We start from the raw sequence: 24,205 nt of genomic DNA, 5'->3' as shown, positions 1-24,205 counted from the left end.
CAGCTGGAATTTAAATCTATTGAATTAATTAAATCTTGGAGGGGGGAGCTAGTATCAGTCACATTTACTGTCCATCCCTATTTTATAATGAGGGCAGAGTTACAGTAATGAAATTCTTACTATATTGGCAAGATAAACAGCTGAGTAGTACATAAGACCTCATGATATTTTGCTGTGGCGTAAGTCAAATATGTCATAATTTCCTGGAAAATCTGTACCCAGTGTAATGGAGTACCCCATTACAATGGCTCAAGTTTTTAGGAAACTCTTGGCTACTGTTTTAAGTATAATTCACCAGACCTGGCTGAAAGATACAAAACAAGGGATATTTGTTAGAGAAGCTATGTCACTGTTGGGGTGGGCAAGCACTGAGTAAAATACCCCAGGGATTACTGCTGGGAAACTAGATCAATGACTTGCAGTCAGAAACTTAATACGAAATTATCAAATTTTCAAACCATACCAACCTAGGAGAGGCTGTGAAATTGAAGGAGACTGCCCAGTAATTACAGAATGCTTTGGACAAAAGTGAAAAAGCAATGACAGATTAAGTTTAATATGGACTGTAATGTAAGAAGATAAAATGGGCAATGCAGGTACTCCATAAATGGTGCTAAAATATATGAGGTTGAAATTGAAAGAGGCCTGGGAGTCTTAGTAGACTCAACATGTCCAAATGACATAGAACAGAAATCAACAAAGCTAACAGAATGATGAATCACATAGTCAAAACAACAGAGTATATGTCAGAGGAAGATGTGATGTAAATATGCACTCAGCTTGAATTGTGCACAGCTTCGGTCAGAGTGACTTAAGGTAGGCATTTTAGCATTGGAGACAAAGAAAGGAAGTTATACTAAATCTTTATAAAATACAGTTACGCCCTAACTGGAGTATTACATTCAAATCTGGATACCATGCTTTAAGGAAGCTGTTAAGGCCCTGGGAGAGGGTGCAGAAAGGAGATTTGCTGGAATAATACCAGGGTTGAGGGATTTGAGTTAAGTGGAGAGACTGAAGAGCCTGGGGCTGTACTCTTCAGAGCAGAGAAGGGTTAAGAGGAGATGTAATAGAGTTGTTCAAAGTCATGTATGGCTTTGATATAGCAAATAAGGAGAAAATGTTTAAGTGGCAGAAGGGTTGGTAACCAGAGGACATAGATTAAAGATAATTGGCAAAAAAACACAGGAGACATGAGGGGAATAAAATTACACAGTGAGTTATGGTGATCTTGAATACATTGCCCGAAAGGGTGGTGGAAGTAGATTCAATAATAACTTTTAAAAGGGAATTGGATAAATACTTGAAAGAGAGAGAAAAATTCTGCAGGGGAAAAGAGGGTAGGGATTGGGATTAATTAGATAGCTCTTTCAAAGAATCGACACAGGTATGATGTACCAAATTACCTCCTTTTGTGCTGCATCATGCTATGATTCTAGGTCACCTGCCTACCTTCTCTATAAGAGGCACAGGGAAGTGGGAAGAATATATATTCAACAAGTTTAAAAAAAAAAATTCAAATATGTATAAACTAGTACGTTCAATGATTTACTCTTCAGTAGATATTTTCAGACCCACTAAATCTGAAAAGGCTTCAATTCTATCTGCTGCAAACATTTTAATATTTAATTCGCCTCTACTAAAATGATCTATGAGTGCCAAAATGCCAATATTCTGGCAAGTGCGCAAACATTTCATTCTATTTCCTCTTTGCCTCTGATTACACACCAACTGAGGTCAAGAGCTCAGTCTACAACAGTGTATTCAAAAATTCAACAAGCCCACTTAAAAGATTGAAGCTTCACTTATTACTGAACATCACTTAAAAGTATGCACAATAAGTATGTGCACAATGTGGCAACAGAAGGATTAGGAGTGAAATATTTTAAGAATAGTGGGGACCTAGCAAAATATTTAGGTCAAATTCTTCACATAGTGAATTCCATCATTTAATCCACACTTCCAATGCCATTCCCTCCCTCTCAATGCCTTCCTCTCTTGCCATTTTCATCCCATCCTTCCCATGCTAGCCCTCAGATGCCATCCCTTCCCATGCCATCACCATCCCATTCCATCCTTCGCATGCCATTCCATCCTATCCTTCCCACGCCCACTGATGTCAACCCAATCACATGCCATCTCTCCTCCCATGCCATCCCCATTCTTCCTATGTCACCTCTTATATGCCATCTCCATCTCAAGCCATTCCATCCTTCCTATGGCATCCCTTCCCTCCCACTCCTCCCATGCCATCTGCATCCTGTGCTATTCCATCCCATGTCATCCTTGAGGTCACTTCCCTACTATGCCATCCCAAGCCATTCCTCCCACGTCTTCTCTTCCATACCCTATCCTAAGCCATCTTTCTCAAGCCGACCTTCTGATTACATCCCCTGCCTCCCTTCCTTCCCATGCCACCCCTCTGATGCCATCTCCTCCCGCCCATTCCTTTCATGTTCCCATCCCATCCTCTCCTTCCTATGCCATTACTATCCCATACCTTCCATTCAATCCCCCCCACCATGCCGTTTCCTCTCCATGCTGCTACCCCCAATATAGCAAATACCTCCCGGAAACATTCATACATCTCAAAGTTTAATTGAATGCAAAAAATAGGATGAAGTTTAGAAAAATTTCAGCGGAGCGAAAATTAAACACATGCCACGTCGTCAATACTCACTTATCACAAAGTTTAATTCAGTGCAATAAACGGAATTGTGCTTAAAAAAAAACAGGCTCCAGTCTTGCCACAGCAGAGCCCAGCAAAACATTTCGAATCAAAGTAGTACCTTTACTGCAAAAGCATTTTTTTTAAATACAGGATTTCTGATTATTGTCTCACCAAAGACTTTAACAGAATCAAAACCTCTGACTCTTGAAAAGCTACATAAAGCTACGCATATGTAAAATTGTTGAGTTTAAAATGGCATCTAAAAGTAAACATACCCCACGTAATGATGCCTACATATTTGTTTAAATGTATAAGAGGAATCAAAAAATTTTTATATTTGGTGCACACAGTACCCGAATGTTACAATAAAGCACTGTCTACCAAACCCGCCAACAAATGCATCCCTTAGGCAAAGGTTCCCACACTGTGGGTTGCTACCTCCAATGGGGTGGTGGGATAAGATTTTGGGGTCACGAGTTCAAGGCAGCAGTGGCGGCCCTGGAGCTCAGGCTGAGTTTTGACAGCTACAAGGCCCCTTTAAATGTTCGGGGTTTTTTCTGTTGGTGGACATGGCTTAATCATCTGTTCTCAGAGGCCCAGTTAGTTACTGCTAAAAAAAGGCCTGTAAAAAAGGCAGTCTTCGCTATTTTCAAGGCAAACACAGCTGTTTTACGGCATTCCCACCCCCCCCAATCAATTTGCACACTGGGGTCACATGAAGTCTGAGACATTAAAATGGGGTCACATCGGGAAAATGTTCAGGAAGCACTGCCTTAAAATAACCCATCAAAATAGTCTGGACAGCCAAAAAATATTATTTTTATACATTCAATTTCCAAGACCTAGGAACTGTATACTAAAATGACAGCTCATTTCTGATAATAATATGCAGTCTGTCTGCACTGTTCTGATTAGTCAGTGGGTTGATTTAGTGCACAGAGACTGGCACATGTGGAGGCACATGGGGCCGGCAGAAGACTGGAGTGCACGATGCTTGTGTAGCTGCCCATGGTTTGTGGCGGCAGCTGTTGGAGAAAAAAGCTAGTGGAAGGTAGGGGAAGACCAACAACAAAGGCCTGAATTTTCGCTCCAAGTCGGGAATGCAGAGTCAGGAAACTTCCCAGCCCCGCATACCCGACTCGGGAGAAAGTGCTCCAGACAGTCTAATTTTCCTTCTTGGGGGGAAAAGGTGTTAACAGGAATCAGGCCCACCAGGTGCAGAGGCAGGCTGTGTGAAAGGCCCACCTCGGTGATCTAAGACTTCATCCCAGCTGTTAAAGAAACCCAAAAAACAGCCCTCACCTCCCTGCCCCCCACACTCTCCATATCCCATTAATGCCAACCCACGCCACCTCATGCCCCCACCCATCCCCCATGGCACATGGCCCTCATACACTTCATGCCAGCCTATACCCCCTACCCATCCTCCATGGCCTTTATACCCTGTGCCAGCATACTGCCAACTCAAACCAATCCATGCCCCCGACCCAACCTTTGTCCTTACACCCTCCATGCCAACTCAGTGTCCACCGTGGGCAGACCTCAGGGCCCATGCTGAGAGGAAATAAAATAAAGTTCTAAGTGTCTACTGTAGGCTTTATTTTTATTTTAAAAAAAACACATTCATAACAACCCATTCACTGCATTTACATTGCTTCAACTTCATAATCCCCTATAAAAACAAGTATTTGTATCCATAGCCCCAAATCAAAGACTTTATAATAACTTGGAGCTGTCAATCAAACCTTGAACTGACAGGCACCCCACTGTGATAACCATCAGTTGTGAAATCAGTCATACTGCACAAATCCTATAATAACCACATTCAGGCTTATGTCAACAGACAGTGAAATAGCAAACACTGATTTTTAAAACTCCAGAATTTATTTTTAAATATTTAAAGTAGATTTAAATGCCTCGACAGCTTGACAGTTCCATCAGTTTGACAGTTCCAATGGGACTTAAATGCCTCAACAGCTAGACAGTTCCCTTAACAGCTTGGGAGTTCCAATAGCTTATTTACTTTTTCTGTACATTCATGTCTAATTTTAAATTATTCCAAAGGGCACTTGGCCTCTTCAAGAGGGTATCTGACCTCTGCCTATCCAAAAGGGTACCTTACCTCTCCATAGAATCCCGGCAACTTTAGACCTTCTCCTAAAAGATCCAAAGCCCACAAGTCATGTTCTGGACATCCCAGTTGTGAAAACTGGATCTGTTTGAAGGCAGCTGCTCTTTTACATGTGTAGCTGCCTCCAATTTGGCTAAGCCAGAGACACGCTCTATCTTTATGAAAGCTCAGGTCAAAGTTGCCCTGGCTGGAGGGAATTTGGGGAGGTTGGAGGGCGGCATGGGAGGGATGGTCAGTGTCCATGGTGGCAGGTTGTAGGCATTGGTGGAGAAAAGAAAACAGTGTAAGGTAAGTGAAGCCCAACAACAAAGTTACCCTGGCTGGAGGGATTGGCTAGGAGAGGCATGAAATGGCAATTTTTTGAAGGGGTGCTTGGAATGCTTGTGAAGTATGGAATGGGGGATGGGTATGACAAAGGAACAAGGGGTGTACTTGGGAAAGGGATGATTTGAGAGGGATGAAAGGAATTGTATGGATATTGAGAAGGACTGTTGCAATAAAGATGCTGATTTCACCACTAAGGTTTTCTGGTCTCTGCTAGAATATAATACCCCTATTTATACAGTGCCTTATCATATTAAAATTCTCTAACAATGAAACAAAAACAGTATGCTGCCTATGTTGGAAATGTTGTAAGAACAGAAAATGTTGGAAACACTCAGCTGGTTTAGCACCATGGGTGCTATCAAAAGTTAATTAATTGGAAATGTTAACATTTTCTCACTCTCCACAGATGCTAACTGACCTGCTGTGTGTTTCCATTTTCTGTTTTTATCTTTTCAAAAATGAATTATCTTTGAAACATAGACAATCCACTGAAAAGAATAATGCCTTCTAATAAAACAATGGGCATACGGGCAGTACCACGCTCTCGACTATAACTGAGAAAAGCAGTTTGACTGTAGGACAAAACCACAGGTTGAATCTTTCAATCAAACCGCCATCCTCAATTATAATCTACAGTATAACTCCAAATCATTCATGATTTTGTTATCATTTGTAATGAATATATAAATAAATTCTGACTGCAAGTGATTGCCAGTCTGTGCTGAATTTGTTGATTTCAGCCCTTCACTGTTGCTGGGTTAAAATCCTGAAACTCCCTCCCTAACAGCACTGTGGGTGTACCTACATCACAGGAGCTGTAGCTGTTCAAAAAAGGCAGCTCGCTATCACCTTCTAAAGGGTAACTGGGGATGGGCAATAAATGTCACCTAGCCAACGACGCCCACATCCTGTAAACAAATAAAAAAGAGGCAGGAGAGTTACATTTCACACCAGCAACTAATTCTGACCAGTTGCAAAATAAAAGTCAACCAAAGTTTCCCATTTCCACTCAACGCCAACTAGTGACCCCAGATGGAAACTGCATGCCACAGTAACACTCGGCTGAATGTCTTCCACTAATCACTAAGCTTACACGTGAACAATAGATGAGATATCCACACTACCATATCCTGGCATGAATTGGCAGCTTCAGGAATAGATCAGGAGAAGATAAGAAATAGGGCTTAGGAGCAAGAGTAAGCCATTCAGCCCTTCAATTTTCAATAAGATCATGGCTGATCTGGTTGTGGTCTCAACTCCACTTGGTGGTCTGCCCTCATAACCTTTGGACTCGGGGAGAGAAAATCATTCGTGGTCACCAGGAAAAGTGAATTATGGTATGTTTATTCGTGCTGCCTCTTACTTTGTGGCTGCTATTTTTTCCAACACCTCACATATACAGAACACAGGAAGTTGCTAAACATCATGTTTGCTCCAAAGTTAAGATCCCACAACTCACAAGCAACAAAGCTCTGAATGGAATCAAACGTGACAGTTTTCAATGTAGTACTGCAGTTCTATTTTGTTTGGTTAAAAATGCAAATTGAAAATTACCTTTAAGTAGTCGAAGTGACATATTGTTTTTCCCCTCCTGAATCAAGTACAGCACCAGGAAATGTGTTGGTCAATTGTGAACCCAGGTAGTCATTGTGAGGACATTCAACTGTGACATATTACCGCTTGTGGCATATATTCATGGTTTAAGGTAGTCATGTCATAAAAGTGTAATGCAATTAGCAGGTACTTGGCAATGATTAGAGTTTAAATCAACAAAGTAAATAAGCTCAAGACATAACATTGATTTTTAGCGAGAGGAATGGTGAAACATGGTGGCAAGGACTACCATGAGGGAATGGAAAATGAATGAGTCTGTTGGCTCTGAAGGAGTTAATCTAATTCATTTTATGAAAAACGTTTATGCTGTAATACTTACTGCTCATGTGTAATTAACACGATTATTTAGATTGTTTTGAACTGCTTATGATTCATGAGAAAATAGTTTCAGTTTTTCAAAATTCATACGAGGTGTGAGTATCACTGGCAAGGCCAACATTTATTGTCCGTCTCCAACAACTGAGTGATTGTTGGACCACTTCAGAGGACAGTTAACAGTGAACCACATTGGTGTGGTATTAAAATCACATACAGGCCAGGCTGGGTAAGGAAGGCAGGTTTTCTCCCTCGACGGACATAATGAACCAATTGGGTTTTTACAACAGTTCATGGTCACATTTACTGATAAACAAATATTGGGGTATTATTTCACGTATATATAATAATTGTCTAGATTTCCATATACAAAATAACTATTTTGCAGTGATAATAGCCACATGATACATTGTTAAGAGTGTCTGACACCAGATTAATGAATAAGAATAAACTCATCACTACATTCACTTCAAACGTTTCTCCATAATTACATAGGGTGACCTCAAGGTGCTGTAACCATGCATCAGGAGAGCACTGAACTCTGGTGTAACAAAAAATAATAATAAAAATTGTCCAAGTATGTCCAAAAATGCAATCTTCATTATCTTTTTCAAAGGTCACTTCTTTCCAGTTGCTGATAGGCTTAATAAAAGATTAATGAAATCAGTATCTTAGCCAGGGTTTTTAGGATGGTGGGGTTTCCTTTCCCACCATCCAAAGAATCAGCGGCAAATGCATCTCCGCCGATACTGGCTGTCCTGCAGCCGTTTAATGCTCCAACACGCATTAACTGACTGGAGGTGGGACTTCCATCTGGCACTTGGGAGGAAAGTGCCACCTCAGAGAACTGCCAGCCAATCTGATTGGCCAGCAGCTCTCTAATCCCAGCAGTGCCAGAAGCTGCAGTGGACAGAACATGCAAATACAAGCAGTCCCCCGAGTCTAAATCCCAGAAGGTCCAGGGATCTCAAGATGGGGGGTGGGGGGTGTGTGTGTGCGTGCATGCGTGCGTTGGTTGGAGAGGCTGGAAGGGGGTGGTGCGGGGAGCCAGCAGCCCGGTGGGAAGACCACCTGAGGAATTTTACTGCTCCCCTCCTCCTCCCAGCCTGAACACCCACCAGCAGGTGAACACAAGATCTTGCCTCGTTTCACTTAGGAAGGTCAAATACTTCATAAGTTTACAAATGTTAAAATGGCAACAAAGAGAGAGTGGGCAGGGAACAGCAGGTGGGAAGAGGGTAAGGCACCGAGGGGAACTCCCCTGCTCTCGTTTGTGGGATTTTAACGTCCACTTGAGAGAGAAGACAGTGTTCTTGGCCTAACATTTCATCTGAAGAACAGTACTTCTGGCAATGCAGCGCTCCATCAGTACTGCATTGAAGTAATATGAATTTTACTCTCAAGTTACTAGAGGGGTTAGGCATGAAAGTGGAGTTACGGTCACAATCAGATCAGCCATGATCTTATTTAATTGGGGAGCAGGCTCAAGGGGCCAAACTAAATCATCATAAATAAAAAGTTTAATAGAGTAAGTCCCACCATTCGCAGGGGTTACGTCCCTGTGAATTCTTGCAAAAAGCGAAATTGCAAACATGCTTTATCATGGAATTGAATTAGATAGGTTCCAGCCATTCCAAAATTTGGACGTTAATTGGGTTTTTTCTCTTTCCTGTACTGAAGGCACCAGCTGATCCTTTCACCATTACACACAGTTCTCTCTCCGATCCTCTCTCTCTCCACCACCTCCCCCTCCAAAAGTTATTGGCAACATCACAATATTGTCCAGTATGGAGATTGCTCACCACCTGCAATCCCAGCATTTAACCCCCTTACTCCTTCTTTCCCCAACATTTAACTATGTCCAAATGCTGGGGTCTCGTCCATCCAGCAGCCCTTTTAAAGCTTGTCTCTCTCTTTGATGAGTGGTCTCTTCTCCCCACCCTGGCTCGGGGTGGCAATGAGCGAGAGAAGTTGTTTGTTTGAAAAGTCACTGCTTGTTGTTCTGTTGCTGGTTGTTGTTGTACAAGTGACAGTCAGGAGGATTGAAGGGGAAATTGCTGCTGCTGGTCATCTTTCTCTCTCATACTCCCTCGCTCTGCTCTTTGGGCGAGGAGGAGAAGCTGCCACTACAACAGCAACCCTCATTGGTTGCCAGGCCCGAGCAAGAGCCGAAAGCAACCAAAGAGACAAACTGATAACTAGGAGAAACATACACTGTTTAACTAACCTTCTCTCACTTATAAAAACATCTCTATATAAATGAGTGTGCATGCACAGCTAACCTGCATCTCTTCTTTCCACCCCCGTCGGTATCTCACACACACACGCACGCACACAGAATGAACTGGCTTGTGACAAGAATTCATTGTTTTTAGTTTGCTTAAATCATGGATAGGCAAAGATTTGGGGCTGCAATGGGCGACTGTGTGTAAACGAAATCCTGAAAGAAGTCTCGAACTGCAGGACTTTACTGTACAGAGATCACATGCACCATTTACAGAGCAATCATGATCGAAGGCAGAACAATATACAAATAAATTGTATGGATATCCACCCTTAGAAACCTTGTGAAATAATTTAAAACTAATTATATCAAACCAATACACTCATGCTTAAGGTGACTTATACAAGAAGATGCCACAGCCTCCAAAATATCCAAGACTTTTCATACAAGATGAAGGTGTCCAAAATGCATTGTTCTCATCTTAATTATGGCATTCCTATCTGCTGTTCCTCCTCTGCCCCAGTGCCATGATATTTAAAAGGCAACTTCCCAACTTCAGTCCTGGCTCATGCTGCAGATTTTAAATATCTTCCCATCATTAGTCTGTTGGGCAGCCTCTAATTTTACTGCAGTCCAGGCTCCTGCTGCTCCCATCAGGAAGGAAAAGTTGAGAATGTGACCCACAAACAACCCCTCCCCTAATGTTCAGCTTCAAACGGAAAATATTCTTAGTTGTACAAGCAAGCGTATGCATCATAGCAATAAAGAAATGATATGCTCAAAATAGGCGAAGCCTCTGAACATTAGACGTACAGAGAAAAAAAATTGATACATGGGAACAGATTTGGATTGCAGCACAAGTTATATATTATTCAATTCAAATTCTGAACAATCCTACTCTAACCAGGCCCGTAATAGAATCAACTGCTCCCATGTGCTTGTAAAAATATGATGAGGCAAGATCCCTTTATCAAATATTTGTTGTTCAATCAATCAAACCATTTTGGCACAATGTACCAAAATATACATGATTAGACACATCTCAAAAGTCCCCAGTGGTCTGACACTCTGCAATTTAGGATCACTACAGGCAAAAAGGAGGAGAGTTAAATGAATAAGCCCCAACAATGTTGATGATCCTGAGAATATTCTACCTAGTATACAAAGTGTTCAAACGGTTGCAAACAAAATTGAGATTTAAAGAAAAGGGAGAACATATCCCTTTTATTTAATTATACAAAACATCAAAGAAGGTTACGTAGGCAATGAATAAAGTTAGCTTTGTTGAAAAGGGACATGTCAAAGCTTTTTGTCTTGCACTCATCAGGACAGTTCACAAGAATACCAATGTAAGAGGAAAACAACAATTTATTCTGCATGTGAAGAGAGTGCTGATTCGTTGGCAAGTGGACTCTGATTGGTTGAGGCGTTGTCATGGAGAATGCACCAGTGATGTGACTGACAGTTAATTGCCAAGCATCGTTTGAAATTTAAACCAGTCGGCTTGACCCCGATTGGTCAAGGCATTGCCCTGAGGAACGAATTAGCGAATGGTTGTCACTTATTCTGTTTAGCTGAAACAGGTGTAATGTGTGTACATGTTCTTTCTGTCTGCAAAGAACAGGGCCCTGCGTATTAATATACGTAACTTCCAGTACACACAAATGCACCACACTGCGAGCCCGAATGACAATCTTAAATTGGTTGTCAGCGTAATTCTTAGCACACTGAGGATTATTTAGCAAATGTTGTCCAGTCGTGGAATCACATCTAATGTTGGACGCTGTGTTTTGCGTTTTACAGCACAGGCTGGTTGGGTCTGGTCTGTACCTTGCCCATTGCAAACAGCGGCTGTTTGATACGATCTGCCAGTCTTTGGCCTATATACCTAGCATCACACTGGCACTAAAATTCATATACCACATTACTCACTTATGTGATAGGCAGAACGTCTTTTGGGCCTGGCGGCAGCATTCTGTTAGCAACGAATACCACTTGTGTTGCTACTGCATAGTAGCAGCGTGAAACAGCTAGATTCACCTGTTGCTCAAATTTTTGAGAGATATATTACCCTAGAAGGGCAAGGTAAGGTAGACTGGGCACTTTTCAGTGCCAAAAGTGACGGCCTTAGGCCCGTTCATGTGTTGCATAAAATACAGCATGAAATAATCTGATCAGGGTAGCCATTAACCTGCAGAGTGCCTTTGATGCACCCTATTTCAGCATCAAGCTTGCATGGGCGAGCAAATGGCTCGGGCCCTATTTACAAGGTTGCTGATAAGGCCAACCTTATAGTGTGTGGAATTGTAAGAATCCCAATGCGTATATTGACCAGTGAAGGTAGGCTACTGGAAATGGCTTTTCCATTTAAGAGCTGCTAGTTATCTTTTAGGCACAAAACAAAACAAAACAAAACAAAACAAAACAAAACAAAACAATCAGCCACATACAAAGGAAAATATTGAGGATGGTGGAAATCTGAAATAGAAAAAAGAAAATGCTGGAAAAACTCAGCAAATCTGGCAGTATCTGTGGGAGAGTGAAACAATTAACATTTCTGGTTGATGACGGTTCATCAACTGGGAAAAGTTAGAACAGTGATAGGTCTTAAAGCATGTGAAACTCGGGGGTGTTGGGGGGATGGGGTGGGGTGGTGTAGGAAAAAGATCACGGGTGGAATTTTACTGCCCCATCTTGGCAGGAGCAGGGTCATAAAATGGGGCAAGCCATTCAAAACTCCACTGCCTTTGGCAGGATTGTTAAAGCCTGCCGGCGTAAAATTCCCAAAGCTGAAGGTCTGCGATAGGGTAGCAGACATGAAATGATGGAGTTGGACTGCAGCGGTTCAAGGCGACAGCTTATCACCTCCTTTTCAAGGGCAATTAGGGATGGGCAATAAATGCTGGCCGAGCCAGCGACACCCACATTCCATCAACGAATTAAAAAAATAGCCAAAGGGAGCAGTAATGGGACAAGTAAAGAAACTTAAGATGTGCCTAGAGGAAATGTGAATGGCTGAATCATGAACAGCTGCCATCTAAAAGCTCAAAAAACAAGAGAGAAACCAAAACCAGTAAAGAGAAAGGAAACAAAATGGGTGTAAAAGGTCACAACTTGAAATTGCTGATTCCAAATGATGAGTCCAAAAAGCTGTAAAATGCCTAATCGAAAAGTGAGATGCTGTTCCACGAACTAATGTTGAATTTCATTATCCCTGGCCTCCTGCTGTGCCCCAGAGAGGTCAGAGTGGGAACAAGGTGGAGAATTAAAACATTAAAACAACAGGCAACCAGAAGCTCAGGGTCATGCTTGAAAACTGAATGCAGGCGTTCCGCAAAGCGGTCAATCGATCTGCATTTAGTCTGCCCAATGTAGAGCAGTGAATACGGTGTACTAAATTGAACGAAGCATAAACAAATCACTGTTTCACCTTGGAGGAGTGTTTGGGGCTAACAGCGGTGAGAAGGGAGGAGCCAAAAGGGCAGGTATTGCGTTTCCTACACTTGCACGCGAAGGTGAGAGGTTGTTGGGGGAGATTGAGGAGTGGACCAGGCTATCACAGGCGGAACGGTCCTTTCAGAATGCTGAAAAATGAGAGAGAGGGGAGGATGTGTTCGGTAGCATTACTCAGGAAGTGGCAAAAATAGAAGAGGATAATCTGTTGAATACGGAGGGTGGTGGGGGTGGAAGGTGAAGATAAGAGGAACCCTTTCATGGTTCCTAGAGGGAGGAGGAGGGGTGAGAGTAGAAGTACGTGAAATAAAACAGGCATGGTCCAAGGCCATACCTCAGAAGACATATTGGAAGCGCTGGTATGAAAGGTTCCATCACCAGAACAGAAGTGACGGAGATGGGGCAACTGGGAGAATGGAAGAGAGCTTACAGAAAGCAGGGTGTAAGGAAGTGTAGTCAAGCTAGCTGTGGGAGTCAATGGGCTTGGTTGATAGCCTGTCACTAGAAATGGAGAAAGAGAAGTCAAGGAAGGGAAAAGTTGGAAATGGAGCATGTGAAGGCAAAGAGAGAGGTGGAAAATGGAAAAGATGACAACATTTTCCAGTTCTGATGATTGCACGAATACAATCTCCTATGTACGAGAAAAAGAGAAGGAAAGATCCAGAGTAGGACTGGAACAAAAAAATGATTTAGCTATTTAGAAATATTATGTAAAATACATTGCACATTTCTTCCACATACATTTATTTTTAAATTTTTATTCATTCTTTCACGGGATGTGAACGTCACTGGCTAGACCAGCATTTATTGCCCATCCCTAATTGTCTTTGAGAAGATGGCAGTGAGCCACCTTCTTGAACTGCTGCAGTCCATACGGTGTAGGTGCACCCATAGTGCTGTTAAGAAGGGAGTTCCAGGGTTCTGGCCCAGAAACAGTGAAGGAAACGCAATACAGTTCCAATTCAGGATGGTGTGTAGTCTGGAGGAAAGCTTGCAGGTGATGGTGTTTCCAGGCATTTACTGCCCTGATCCTTCTAGGTGAGGGAGGTCACAGGTTTGGAATGTGCTATCAAAGAAGCTTTGGTGAGTTGATGTAGTGCATCTTGTAGATGGTACACACTGATGCCATAGTGCATGGGTGGTGGAGGGAGTGAACGTTGAAGGTGGTGGATGGGGTGCCAATCAAGCGGGCTGCTTTGTCTTGGATGGTGTCAAGCTTCTTGAGTGTTGTTGGAGCTGCACTCAGGCAGGCAAGCGGAGAGTATTCCATCACTCTCCTGACTTGTCCATTGTAGATGGTGGACAGGCTTTGGGGAGTCAGGGGACAAGTTACTGCCACAGAATTCCCAGCCTCCAACCTGCTCTTGTGGCCAGGGTATTTATATGGCTGGTACAGTTCAGTTTCTGGTCAATAGTATCCCCAAGATGTCGTTAGTGGGGGAATCACCAATGGTAATGCCATAAAATGTCAACAGGAGATGGTTAGATTCTCTGAGTTCCTCAGGGTAGTATCCTCAGCCCAACCATCTTCAGCTGCTTCAAAAATGACCTTCCTTCCATCATAAGGTCAGAAGTGGAGATGTTCGCTGATGATTGCACAATGTACAGCACCATTCGTGACTCCTCAGATACTGAAACAGTCTGTGTCCAAATGCAGAAAGACCTGGACAATATCTAGGCTTGGGCTGACAAGTGGCAAGTAACATTCACGCCACACAAGTGTCAGGCAATGACCATTTCCAATAAGAGAGAATCCAACCATCGCCCCATGATGTTCAACGACATTACCATCACTGAATCCCCCACAATCAACATCCTGGGGGTTGCCATTGACCAGAAACTGAACTGTACTAGCCATATAAATACTGTGGCTACAAGAACAGGTCAGAGACTAGGAATCGTGCGACGAGTAACTCACCTCCTGACTCCCCAAAGCCTGTCCACCATCTAAAAGGCACAAGTCAGGAACGTGATGGAATACTCTCCACTTGGCTGGATGAGCGCAGTTCCTACAACACTCAAGAAGCTGGACACCGTCCAGGACAAAGCAGTCCGCTTGATTGGCACCACATCCACAAACATTCACTCCCTCCACCACCGACACACAGTAGCAGCAGTGCGTACCATCTACAAGATGCACTGCAAGAATTCACCAAGGCTCCTTTGACAGCACCCTCCAAACCCACAGCCACTACCATCTAGAAGGACAAGGGCAGCAGATAGATGGGAACACTACCACCTGGAAGTTCTCCTCCAAGTCACTCACCATCTTGACTTAGAAATATATCGCCGTTCCTTCACTGTCGCTAGGTCAAAATCCTGGAACTCCCTTCCTAAAAGCACTGTGGGTGTACCTACATCATGTGGACTGCAGCAGTTCATGAAGACAGATCACCACCACCTTCTCAAAGACAACTAGGGATGGGCAATAAATGCTGGCCCAGCCAGTGAAGCCCATATCCCGTGAATGAAATGAATTTAAAAAAACAACCACAACCATCTTCCTTTGTGCTAGGCGTGATTCCAACCAATGCAGAGTTTTCACAGATTCCCACTGACTTCAGTTTTTCATGGGCTCCTTGATGCCGCACTCAAGTCAAATGCTGCCCCAATGTCAAGGGCAGTCACTCTCACCTCACCTCAGGAGTTCAGCTCTTTTGTCCATGTTTGAACCAAGGCTGCTATGAGGTCAGGAGCTGAGTGGCCCTGTCAGGACCCAAACTGAGCATCAGAGAGCAGTGAGTGCCGTTTGATAGTACTGTCGATGAAACCTTCCATCACTTTTCTGATGACTGAGAGTGGACTGATGGAGCAGTAACTCATCAAGTTGGATTTGTCCTGCTTTTTATTAATATGACATATCTGGGCAATTTCCCACATTGCCAGGTAGATGCCAGTGTTGCAGTTGTACCAGAACAGCTGAACTAGGGGTGTGGCTACTTCTGGAGCACGTCTTCAGTACTACTGCCGGAATGTTGTCAGGGCCCATTGGCTTTGCAGTATACGGTACCTTCAGCTGTTTCTTGATATCACATGGAGTGAACTGAATTGGTTGAAGACTGGCATCTATGATGCTGGGGACCTTAGGAGGAGGGCGAGATGAGTCCACTCAGCACTTCTGGCTGAGGATGGTTGGAAATGCTTCAGCCTTGTCCCTTGTACTGATATGCTGGGCTCCCCCATTATTGAGGATGGGAATGTTTGTGGAACCTCCTCCTCCAGTTCGTTAATTAATTGTCCACCACCATTCACCACTGGATGTGGCATGACTGCAGAGTTTAGATCTGATCTGTTGGTTGTAGGATCACTTAGCTCTGTCTATCTCATGCTGCTTCCGCTGTTTAGTATTCATGTAGTCCTGTGTTGTAGCTTCACCAGGTTGACACCTCATTTTTGGTGCTGCTCCCGGCATGCCCTCCTGCATTCTTCAGTGAACCAGGGTTGATCCCCCAGCTTAACAATAATGGTAGAGTCAGGGGATATGCCGGGCCAAGATTGTGGTTGAATTTAGTTCTGCTGCTGCTGATGACCCACCAGCGCCTCCTGGATGCCCAGCTTTGAATTGCTGGATCTGTTCGAAATCTATCCCATTTAGCACGGTGCTAGTGTCACACAATATGAAGGAGGGTATCCGGAACTTGAAGACGGGATGTCATATCCACAAGGACTGTGCAATGGTTACTCCTATCGATACTATCATGGACAGATGCATCTACAACAAATAGACTAGTGAAGACGAGGTCAAGTAGGTTTAACCCTCGTTGGTTCCCTCACCACCTGCCACAGACCCAGTCCAGCAACTATGTCTTTTAGGACTCGGCCAGCACAGCCAGTGCTGCTACTGAGCCGCTTGTGATGATGGACTTCGAAGGCCCCCACCAAAGTAGCATGGAATGGGACACAATTAAAAATTGACTATACGTCAGTATTAATCATAGCAGAGAACTGTCACCCATTGGACATCTGAGGGCCACAATTGGCCCATGGGGAATCGGACCGCCCAACGCCTACCGATCATGTTGGGGAGGCAAAGACCAAGGCACAGCCATGGCATCCTATTTTACACTCTTCCCAACTCCCCACCTGCTAACTCACCCCACAGAAGTGTGGTGGAGGCATAAAATTCCAGTCAAGGAATATGCATGAAATTTACATTTTAACAATACAACACATTACTCAAGGTCCAGGGAGGCAACAGCTGTAGGCTAAGTGGTATGAGGAAAGAATTATTGTTCATTCAAAATAATTGCCCTTTTAACCCTCCACAAGGACAAAAAATAAACTATCATGAAAGACCTGTCATAGAGCTGTCAGTATATTCTGAAAAGTGAATTGGGCAAATTCTCACGTCAGCAATTTGCCAGTTTATTCAAGATGCCATCACTGCCCATCATAGGTCAGTTACAGATCTTTGAAGCAATCTATAAAACTGCAAATGATAGTATCAATCATCTGAAACAAACTAGATCCAGAACAGAGGTGGGGCAGGGGGGAGAAAGAGCATCAAACTTCAACAAAAGGGACATAAAATGTTTTATATTGTACAGTTCAGAAAAGGCAACTATTTATCTTTTTTTTTTTAAAAAGCACATATTTTAATGTTTTTTTAAACTACAAAAGTCATAGTGCACAATTGTAAATAAGTAGCAGTATTATTATGAAGGGTTTCAACAAGACAAGGTTGTTGTAGCTATGTATACCCACATGCTCTCTTCCAGAAAACTATTCTGGGGTTCAAACAAAATAACGCAGTTTAGTTTCCAGCCAAAACATGCAAGAATGCTAATTTAACTCCAGTCGCAAATGTTTCCTTGCAAGGATAAAAAGTTCACATCGACAATATGCATAGGAGAACATATCTCTGATATCTGCATACTGGATTTAATTTATAAATGCATAAGAACACTGTGTGTCAGCTCTGCATTTCATAATTGTGTTGAAACTAATGACACACTGTCTTGGGAAGATATTTATGTGAAACCACTTTTAATTAAAATGAGCTCTATGGAATAAAACCCAATGATGGTTTTTAACCTTGATGTTTCTCAGGGTGATATATTGATATATTTTGCCTTTCAGTCCAGGCTTCAATCAAACCCAGTGCTTCAATGAAAACAACATGGAGGAGGGTGAATGTAATTAATATCCTGTTCAAACATCCCAACTTTATGAAAAGTATGACTATGACATCAATTATAAATGTAAGGACTAACCTGAAATTTGGGAACCTTTGCACAAAAAATGACATTTTAGCATAAATATGGTTAAAGAAGGCACAGTGTTACATTATGTTTGTGTATAGTCTTTTTAGTTTCACTGCATTATTAGAGAGTCCTAACATCATCATGCACTAACTACATGCAGACATTCAGTCAGACATACTTTTAAACACCTTTGCAGAGGAAGTTAATAAATAATGCCAACTACAAACACCATAGGTGCAACTAAAAGGGTTTTCTCCCAACTGAACTGACAGAAATACTATCAACATGTTCTATGAAAGGGCAATGGTTTCTGAAAGTCATTCTGAATGCCACATGTCCCTTGGTGCAATTCATACATTTTTAAGATTCATGTATAAAAAAAATGCATGAAATACAATCACAACTGGGAGGTTAATCTTGCCAGCAGATCATCAGTGATGGCAGAATTTATTTTTACCAAACAGAAGTTGTCTCCTTTCACCAACCCTCACCTCTAAGTTCTGCAGACATGTAAGTAAATCAGTGTTAAGTTTGAAAAACAAACATATCACACTAATATCAATAACATCATATTAAAAGTTTTATTTTTAATAAAATGCTATATCATTTACACAGTTCCACTGACACAAATATTGTGCATCATTCCAAATTATCTCAAAGACAGGTTAGACATGATTACTTAATCAGAGTGGCAATTAGAGAGTTTACAACCCTCAGAATAACAATGGGCAGCCATCCTGATCCAGCTTTACTCACATAGTGAATGTCTTGCTGCTTCAGTGCTGGCCATGGCACGTCATTTGCCCACCAATCATCTACTTCTGTCTATAATTTACATGTAGCAATTTGGTCAATGCTTGTCTTTTTGGGAAAGATGGTGCCTTTGGGACATAGGAATTACTGGAAATAAAGACCAAGGTCCATCTAGTTTGTCTTTGGCTATCCAGATAGTCACATAGTCAACAACTGTGATTTGTGTTATACCATCATATCGATCAATCTCTATCAAGAAGCCTCTAGCAGCTACTAATCAAGAGGTGAAGAAAAGCCCCAGTGCTGGAAAGCTTTGGGAGCCACTGGTCCAAAAAGTCATCTGATCCTCCAAAGCACACTATATTCACCATGTCATGTCTCAAAATTACTCATATACTACAGCCCAAAATGTTATTTTCTGAAAGAAATTTGATTTGTGATAACCTTAAAAAGCACCTTTCGTGTCCTCAAAACATCCCAAAGTATTTACAGCAAATGAAGTACCTTCTGAAGTGTACCCACAGTTGGAATAAGGAAACACAATGGCTAATTTGCACACAGCAAGTTCCCCCAAACAGCAATTTACTAATGACTAGATAAGTATTGGCCCAGGACACCAGCAAGAACTCCACTACTCTTCTTCAAAATGTCATCTTGGAGAGCAAATGGGGTCTCAGTTTAATGTCTCACCAGCACCTCCTACAGTGCAGTGCTCCCTCAGTACTGCACTGGGTTGTTAGCCTAGATTGTCGTGTTCAACTCTCTGGAGCAGGACTTGAACACTCAATCCTCTATTCAGAGGGTGAGTGCTACCATGGCTGCCATTGGTTTTTTTTGATGATCTTTGCTGGTTTATTGATGCAGGCAGGCTTATTTTTGGGTTGTTGTCAAACCTTTGGAAGGTATTACACTTTCTCCAACAGAACACTATATAGCCTTATAATATGTTATTAGGTCTTCTGATGAACCAGTGTAAACACTTTGAGTACAACAGGTGCAGAGGCTGTGGGCAGTCTAATCCAGAACAGTGAAACATGACATCTGTACCACAAGAAACTAACCCTTAATCTCTCTGATCAGCAACGACTGAGAACAAGCGCAAATGCTGCAACACATTACACTTTTTGCATCAGATTACACTAACAGTAGTCACAATAAAACCTTGGCACTGCAAACTGGGGTTTCAGCTTTGCAGCAATGCAAAAACGTTTGTACTCGACATTTTAAAATAAATTAGCCAAGTTAAGCATTGTGGATCAGCTACCTCTTGTACTCATCCTCTCAATGTTAGTTGTGCCTTGCCTTATAGCCCTTAGCTCTTTCATCTTAAACAGTATCTCAACTTAAAGCAAAGAGGGCAAAAACAAACCAACCAATGTCAGTCTAGCAATCTGAACCAAATGTGAATAACCTCTGAGGTGTTATAGAGAATGCTAATTTAAAAAAATATATTTAAAGGGATCAAGCTGGCTCACTGAGTCAAGAGCTTTTAAACTTAGAAAAGACCCAAAGGGACAATTGCTTTGTTCTTATATTAGATATTTCAATGCCACCTGGAAGGTGGCAAGCTGAGCTCTGCGTAGCATTTAAGCACAAATGCACAAAGGTCCCCTTTTCCCTAATGAGATGGGGCAGGAAAGCTTTGCACAAAGCATACACACACTATTGTCAAAAATCAATCAGAGAGAAAATCCATAAGAGCGAAAGAACCAAACCATAAGGCAGCCACTGGGCATGGCTGGTATGTTGCAAGCGACAATGCAACAAGGACTCAATCAAGAGTAACAAGAAAGGTTCTCTATCTGAAACAGTAACCCGTCTTTTCATTTGTCAATGGGCCCTGCTTGCATTTACAGGATTTTCTAATTTCAGACTTTCAACATTTGAAACATTTCGTAACTCAGATGTTATGAATTCCACCCTCAAAGTATAACATGTAACATGAAGCTCTGGTCTATCACACACAAATTAAATGGAGACAATCCTTTTGATTTGCTTTTTAACACCCCCACCACTGTGTGTTTATTCCTTCTCTCATTCTTTGCTACTTTATTGCACTCTACAGGGTTATTCCTTTTTCTTTGCTGGTAGATTCCAACCTCACTATAGAATCATTCCCACTCTTGCTACTGGTTTATCTCCTCCTCTCACCTCTCTCCCTTCTGGTTCAAGCCCTTTCCACTCACTCAACTGGTTTAATTCCCCTCATTCAGACCCTCTGCCAGTTAAATCTGCACTCTTCCTGCTGGATTAATTCCCCCCTCTCTCTCTCTGTTGGATTAATTCAACCCAACCCCTCTGCTCGATTAATTCCCCCTTCCCTCCCTCTCTCTGCTGGATTAATTGCCCCCTCCCTACCTGATGCATTAACTCACCCCCACTTCTCTTTCTCTCTGCTCGATTAACTCCCCTCCCCCTTCTCTCTCTCTGCTGGATCACTCCCCCCCCCCCCCCCCCCCCACCCGCCCCCTTCTCTCCCTCTCTCTCTGGTGGATCAATTCCCACCCCCCTCCTTCTCTCTGCTGGATCAATTGCCTCCTCCTCTTTCTCTCTCTCTCTCTCTGCTGGATCAATTGCCTCCTTTTTTTTCCCTCTCTCTCTCTGCTGGATTAATTGCCTCCTCCTCCTCTCTCTCTCCCTGCTAGATCAATTGCCTCCTCCTCCTCTCTCACTCCCTGCTAGATCAATTGCCTCCTCCTCCTCTCTCACTCCCTGCTAGATCAATTGCCTCCTTTTTCTCTCTCCCTCTCTCTGCTGGATCAATTCCCTCCTCTCTCTGCTGGATCAATTCCCTCCTCTCTCTGCTGGATCAATTCCCTCCTCTCTCTGCTGGATCAATTCCCTCCTCTCTCTGCTGGATCAATTCCCTCCTCTCTCTGCTGGATCAATTCCCTCCTCTCTCTGCTGGATCAATTCCCTCCTCTCTCTGCTGGATCAATTCCCTCCTCTCTCTGCTGGATCAATTCCCTCCTCTCTCTGCTGGATCAATTCCCTCCTCTGCTGGATCAATTCCCTCCTCTCTCTCGCTCTCTCTCTGTTGGATCAATTCCCTCCTCTCTCTCTCTGTTGGATCAATTCCCTCCTCTCTCTCTCTCTCTCTCTGTTGGATCAATTCCCTCCTCTCTCTCTCTCTCTCTCTGTTGGATCAATTCCCTCCTCTCTCTCTCTCTCTCTCTCTGTTGGATCAATTCCCTCCTCTCTCTCTCTCTCTCTCTCTGTTGGATCAATTCCCTCCTCTCTCTCTCTCTCTCTGTTGGATCAATTCCCTCCTCTCTCTCTCTCTCTGTTGGATGAATTCCCTCCTCTCTCTCTCTGTTGGATCAATTCCCTCCTCTCTCTCTCTCTCTCTCTCTGTTGGATCAATTCCCTCCTCTCTCTCTCTCTGTTGGATCAATTCCCTCCTCTCTCTCTCTCTGTTGGATGAATTCCCTCCTCTCTCTCTCTCTGTTGGATCAATTCCCTCCTCTCTCTCTCTCTGTTGGATCAATTCCCTCCTCTCTCTCTCTCTGTTGGATCAATTCCCTCCTCTCTCTCTCTGTTGGATGAATTCCCTCCTCTCTCTCTCTCTGTTGGATGAATTCCCTCCTCTCTCTCTCTCTCTGTTGGATCAATTCCCTCCCCTCTCTCTCTGTTGGATGAATTCCCTCCCCTCTCTCTCTGTTGGATGAATTCCCTCCCCTCTCTCTCTGTTGGATGAATTCCCTCCTCTCTCTCTCTGTTGGATGAATTCCCTCCTCTCTCTCTCTGTTGGATGAATTCCCTCCCCTCTCTCTCTCTCTGTTGGATGAATTCCCTCCCCTCTCTCTCTCTCTGTTGGATGAATTCCCTCCCCTCTCTCTCTCTCTGTTGGATGAATTCCCTCCTCTCTCTCTCTCTGTTGGATGAATTCCCTCCTCTCTCTCTCTCTGTTGGATGAATTCCCTCCTCTCTCTCTCTCTGTTGGATGAATTCCCTCCTCTCTCTCTCTCTGTTGGATGAATTCCCTTCTCTCTCTCTCTTTGTTGGATGAATTCCCTCCTCTCTCTCTCTTTGTTGGATGAATTCCCTCCTCTCTCTCTCTTTGTTGGATGAATTCCCTCCTCTCTCTCTCTTTGTTGGATGAATTCCCTCCTCTCTCTCTCTTTGTTGGATGAATTTCCTCCTCTCTCTCTCTTTGTTGGATGAATTCCCTCTCTCTCTCGCTCTGCTGGATTAAATCCAACTCCCCCACCCCGTTGCTGTACTAATTCCCACCCCTCTCCCAGCTGGATTAGTCCCTCTCTGCTATTCCAATGCCAATCCTGCTGGATTATTTCTCCTTGTTCTTGTCGACGAAATGCCGGGTACCGGTACCATCATCCCCCCCCACACACACACCCTGCCTCCCCCCGCCCTCTGCTTTTACCTTTGTGAGACATGGTAATGGGCTTCTCGTCCGACACGTTGTGATAAATGACCACAGCCGCTGCCTTCTGCGCGGCTGCCCGCAGGATCTTCTGTTTGAAGGTGCAGTTCCCCCGGTTTAGCAGCGCGATCCAGCGCCGGGTGTCGGGCGGCACCGCGAAGCGGGTGTGCGGGTCGCAGCCCAGCAGGTTGCGCTGGGTGCCGGGCGCCCAGAGGGGCACCAGCACTGTGCCGCTCTCCACCCCTTCCTTGGGGGAGTCCCGGCCGTAGCGGCCGTCCGCGCCGCGGTCCAGCACCGGGATCCGCTGCCCGCTGGCCCGATCCACGTACGACACCTTCACGGCGGCGACCACCAGCTCGCCCTTGACGCTGTCATGATCCGGGGGCTCGGTCTGGGCCCGGCCCCCGCCGGGCAACAGGGACAGCAGCAGCAGCAGCAACAAGTAGGCGGCGGAGTAGGCGGCGGGAACCAGGGGTGGTGGCGGCGGCGGCGGCCCCGCGCGAGACGCCTGCCTCATCCTCGAGCACGCGTTCAACTGCCGCTAGTTTATGTTTTCCACAAATAAGAAAAAAAAAGGTCTTTTCCCACTCCTCCGATTAGAACCGGCACCACTTCACCTCAGCTGTTGTTTTTTCCCCCCTTCCAGTGGGACATTTTCAACAAACCGAAACCGTCGGTCCCGATCGGCTTTCCTTTCCCGCCGCGTGTCCGTTAAAAACATCCGCCTCAGCTTTTGACAGCCGAGCGCCGGCGGCAAGGACGCATGCGCAGAGTATGCTCGCCAACACCCCCACCCCCCCCTCGCCTCCCCCGCCTCCAGCCGAGCATGCGCAGCCCAGCCCAGTCCAGCCCGGCCTCGACCAACCTGCCCGAGCACGCGCCCCCCCCAGCCACGCCCCCTGCCTCTGACCATGCGCAGCCCTGCCCCAGTCCACCTGCCGAGCACGCGACCCTCAGCCCCACCCCTTCTTCGGCCATCTGACGCTGCCCATGCGCGTTAGCTGCGCTCGATTCCTCCCCCCCCCACGTTGTGCAGGTGTTCCGAGAGGTCAGGCAGGCAGACCCCACAACAACTTGCATTTATGTAACGCCTTTAATATCAACTTATATAGCACCCTTTACCATAATT

The 24,205-nt window shown here is 44.1% G+C and overlaps 1 protein-coding gene across 5 annotated transcripts in view; it reads right to left on the bottom strand.

Moving 5' to 3' along the window:
- rnf130 (ring finger protein 130) overlaps positions 1–23,873 on the bottom strand; it is a 162,422-nt gene extending 138,549 nt beyond the window's left edge. For 2 of the 5 annotated variants that reach the window (XM_078551164.1, XM_078551167.1), the window contains exon 1: positions 23,077–23,872. In XM_078551164.1, coding sequence (XP_078407290.1) covers positions 23,077–23,593 — 517 coding nt within the window. In that variant the 5' untranslated portion in view covers positions 23,594–23,872. Of the gene's footprint in view, positions 1–23,076 lie in introns of all 5 variants that reach the window. The other 3 variants (XM_078551162.1, XM_078551165.1, XM_078551166.1) reach the window with 2 other exon arrangements.
- Positions 23,874–24,205: the final 332 nt, after the last annotated feature.

The sequence above is a fragment of the Cetorhinus maximus genome, chromosome 10, assembly GCF_964194155.1.
Source record: "Cetorhinus maximus chromosome 10, sCetMax3.hap1.1, whole genome shotgun sequence".
Taxonomy (NCBI): domain Eukaryota; kingdom Metazoa; phylum Chordata; class Chondrichthyes; order Lamniformes; family Cetorhinidae; genus Cetorhinus; species Cetorhinus maximus.
The sequence above is the reverse complement of the archived record's forward strand: the minus strand, read 5'-3'. Positions and strand labels throughout refer to the sequence as shown.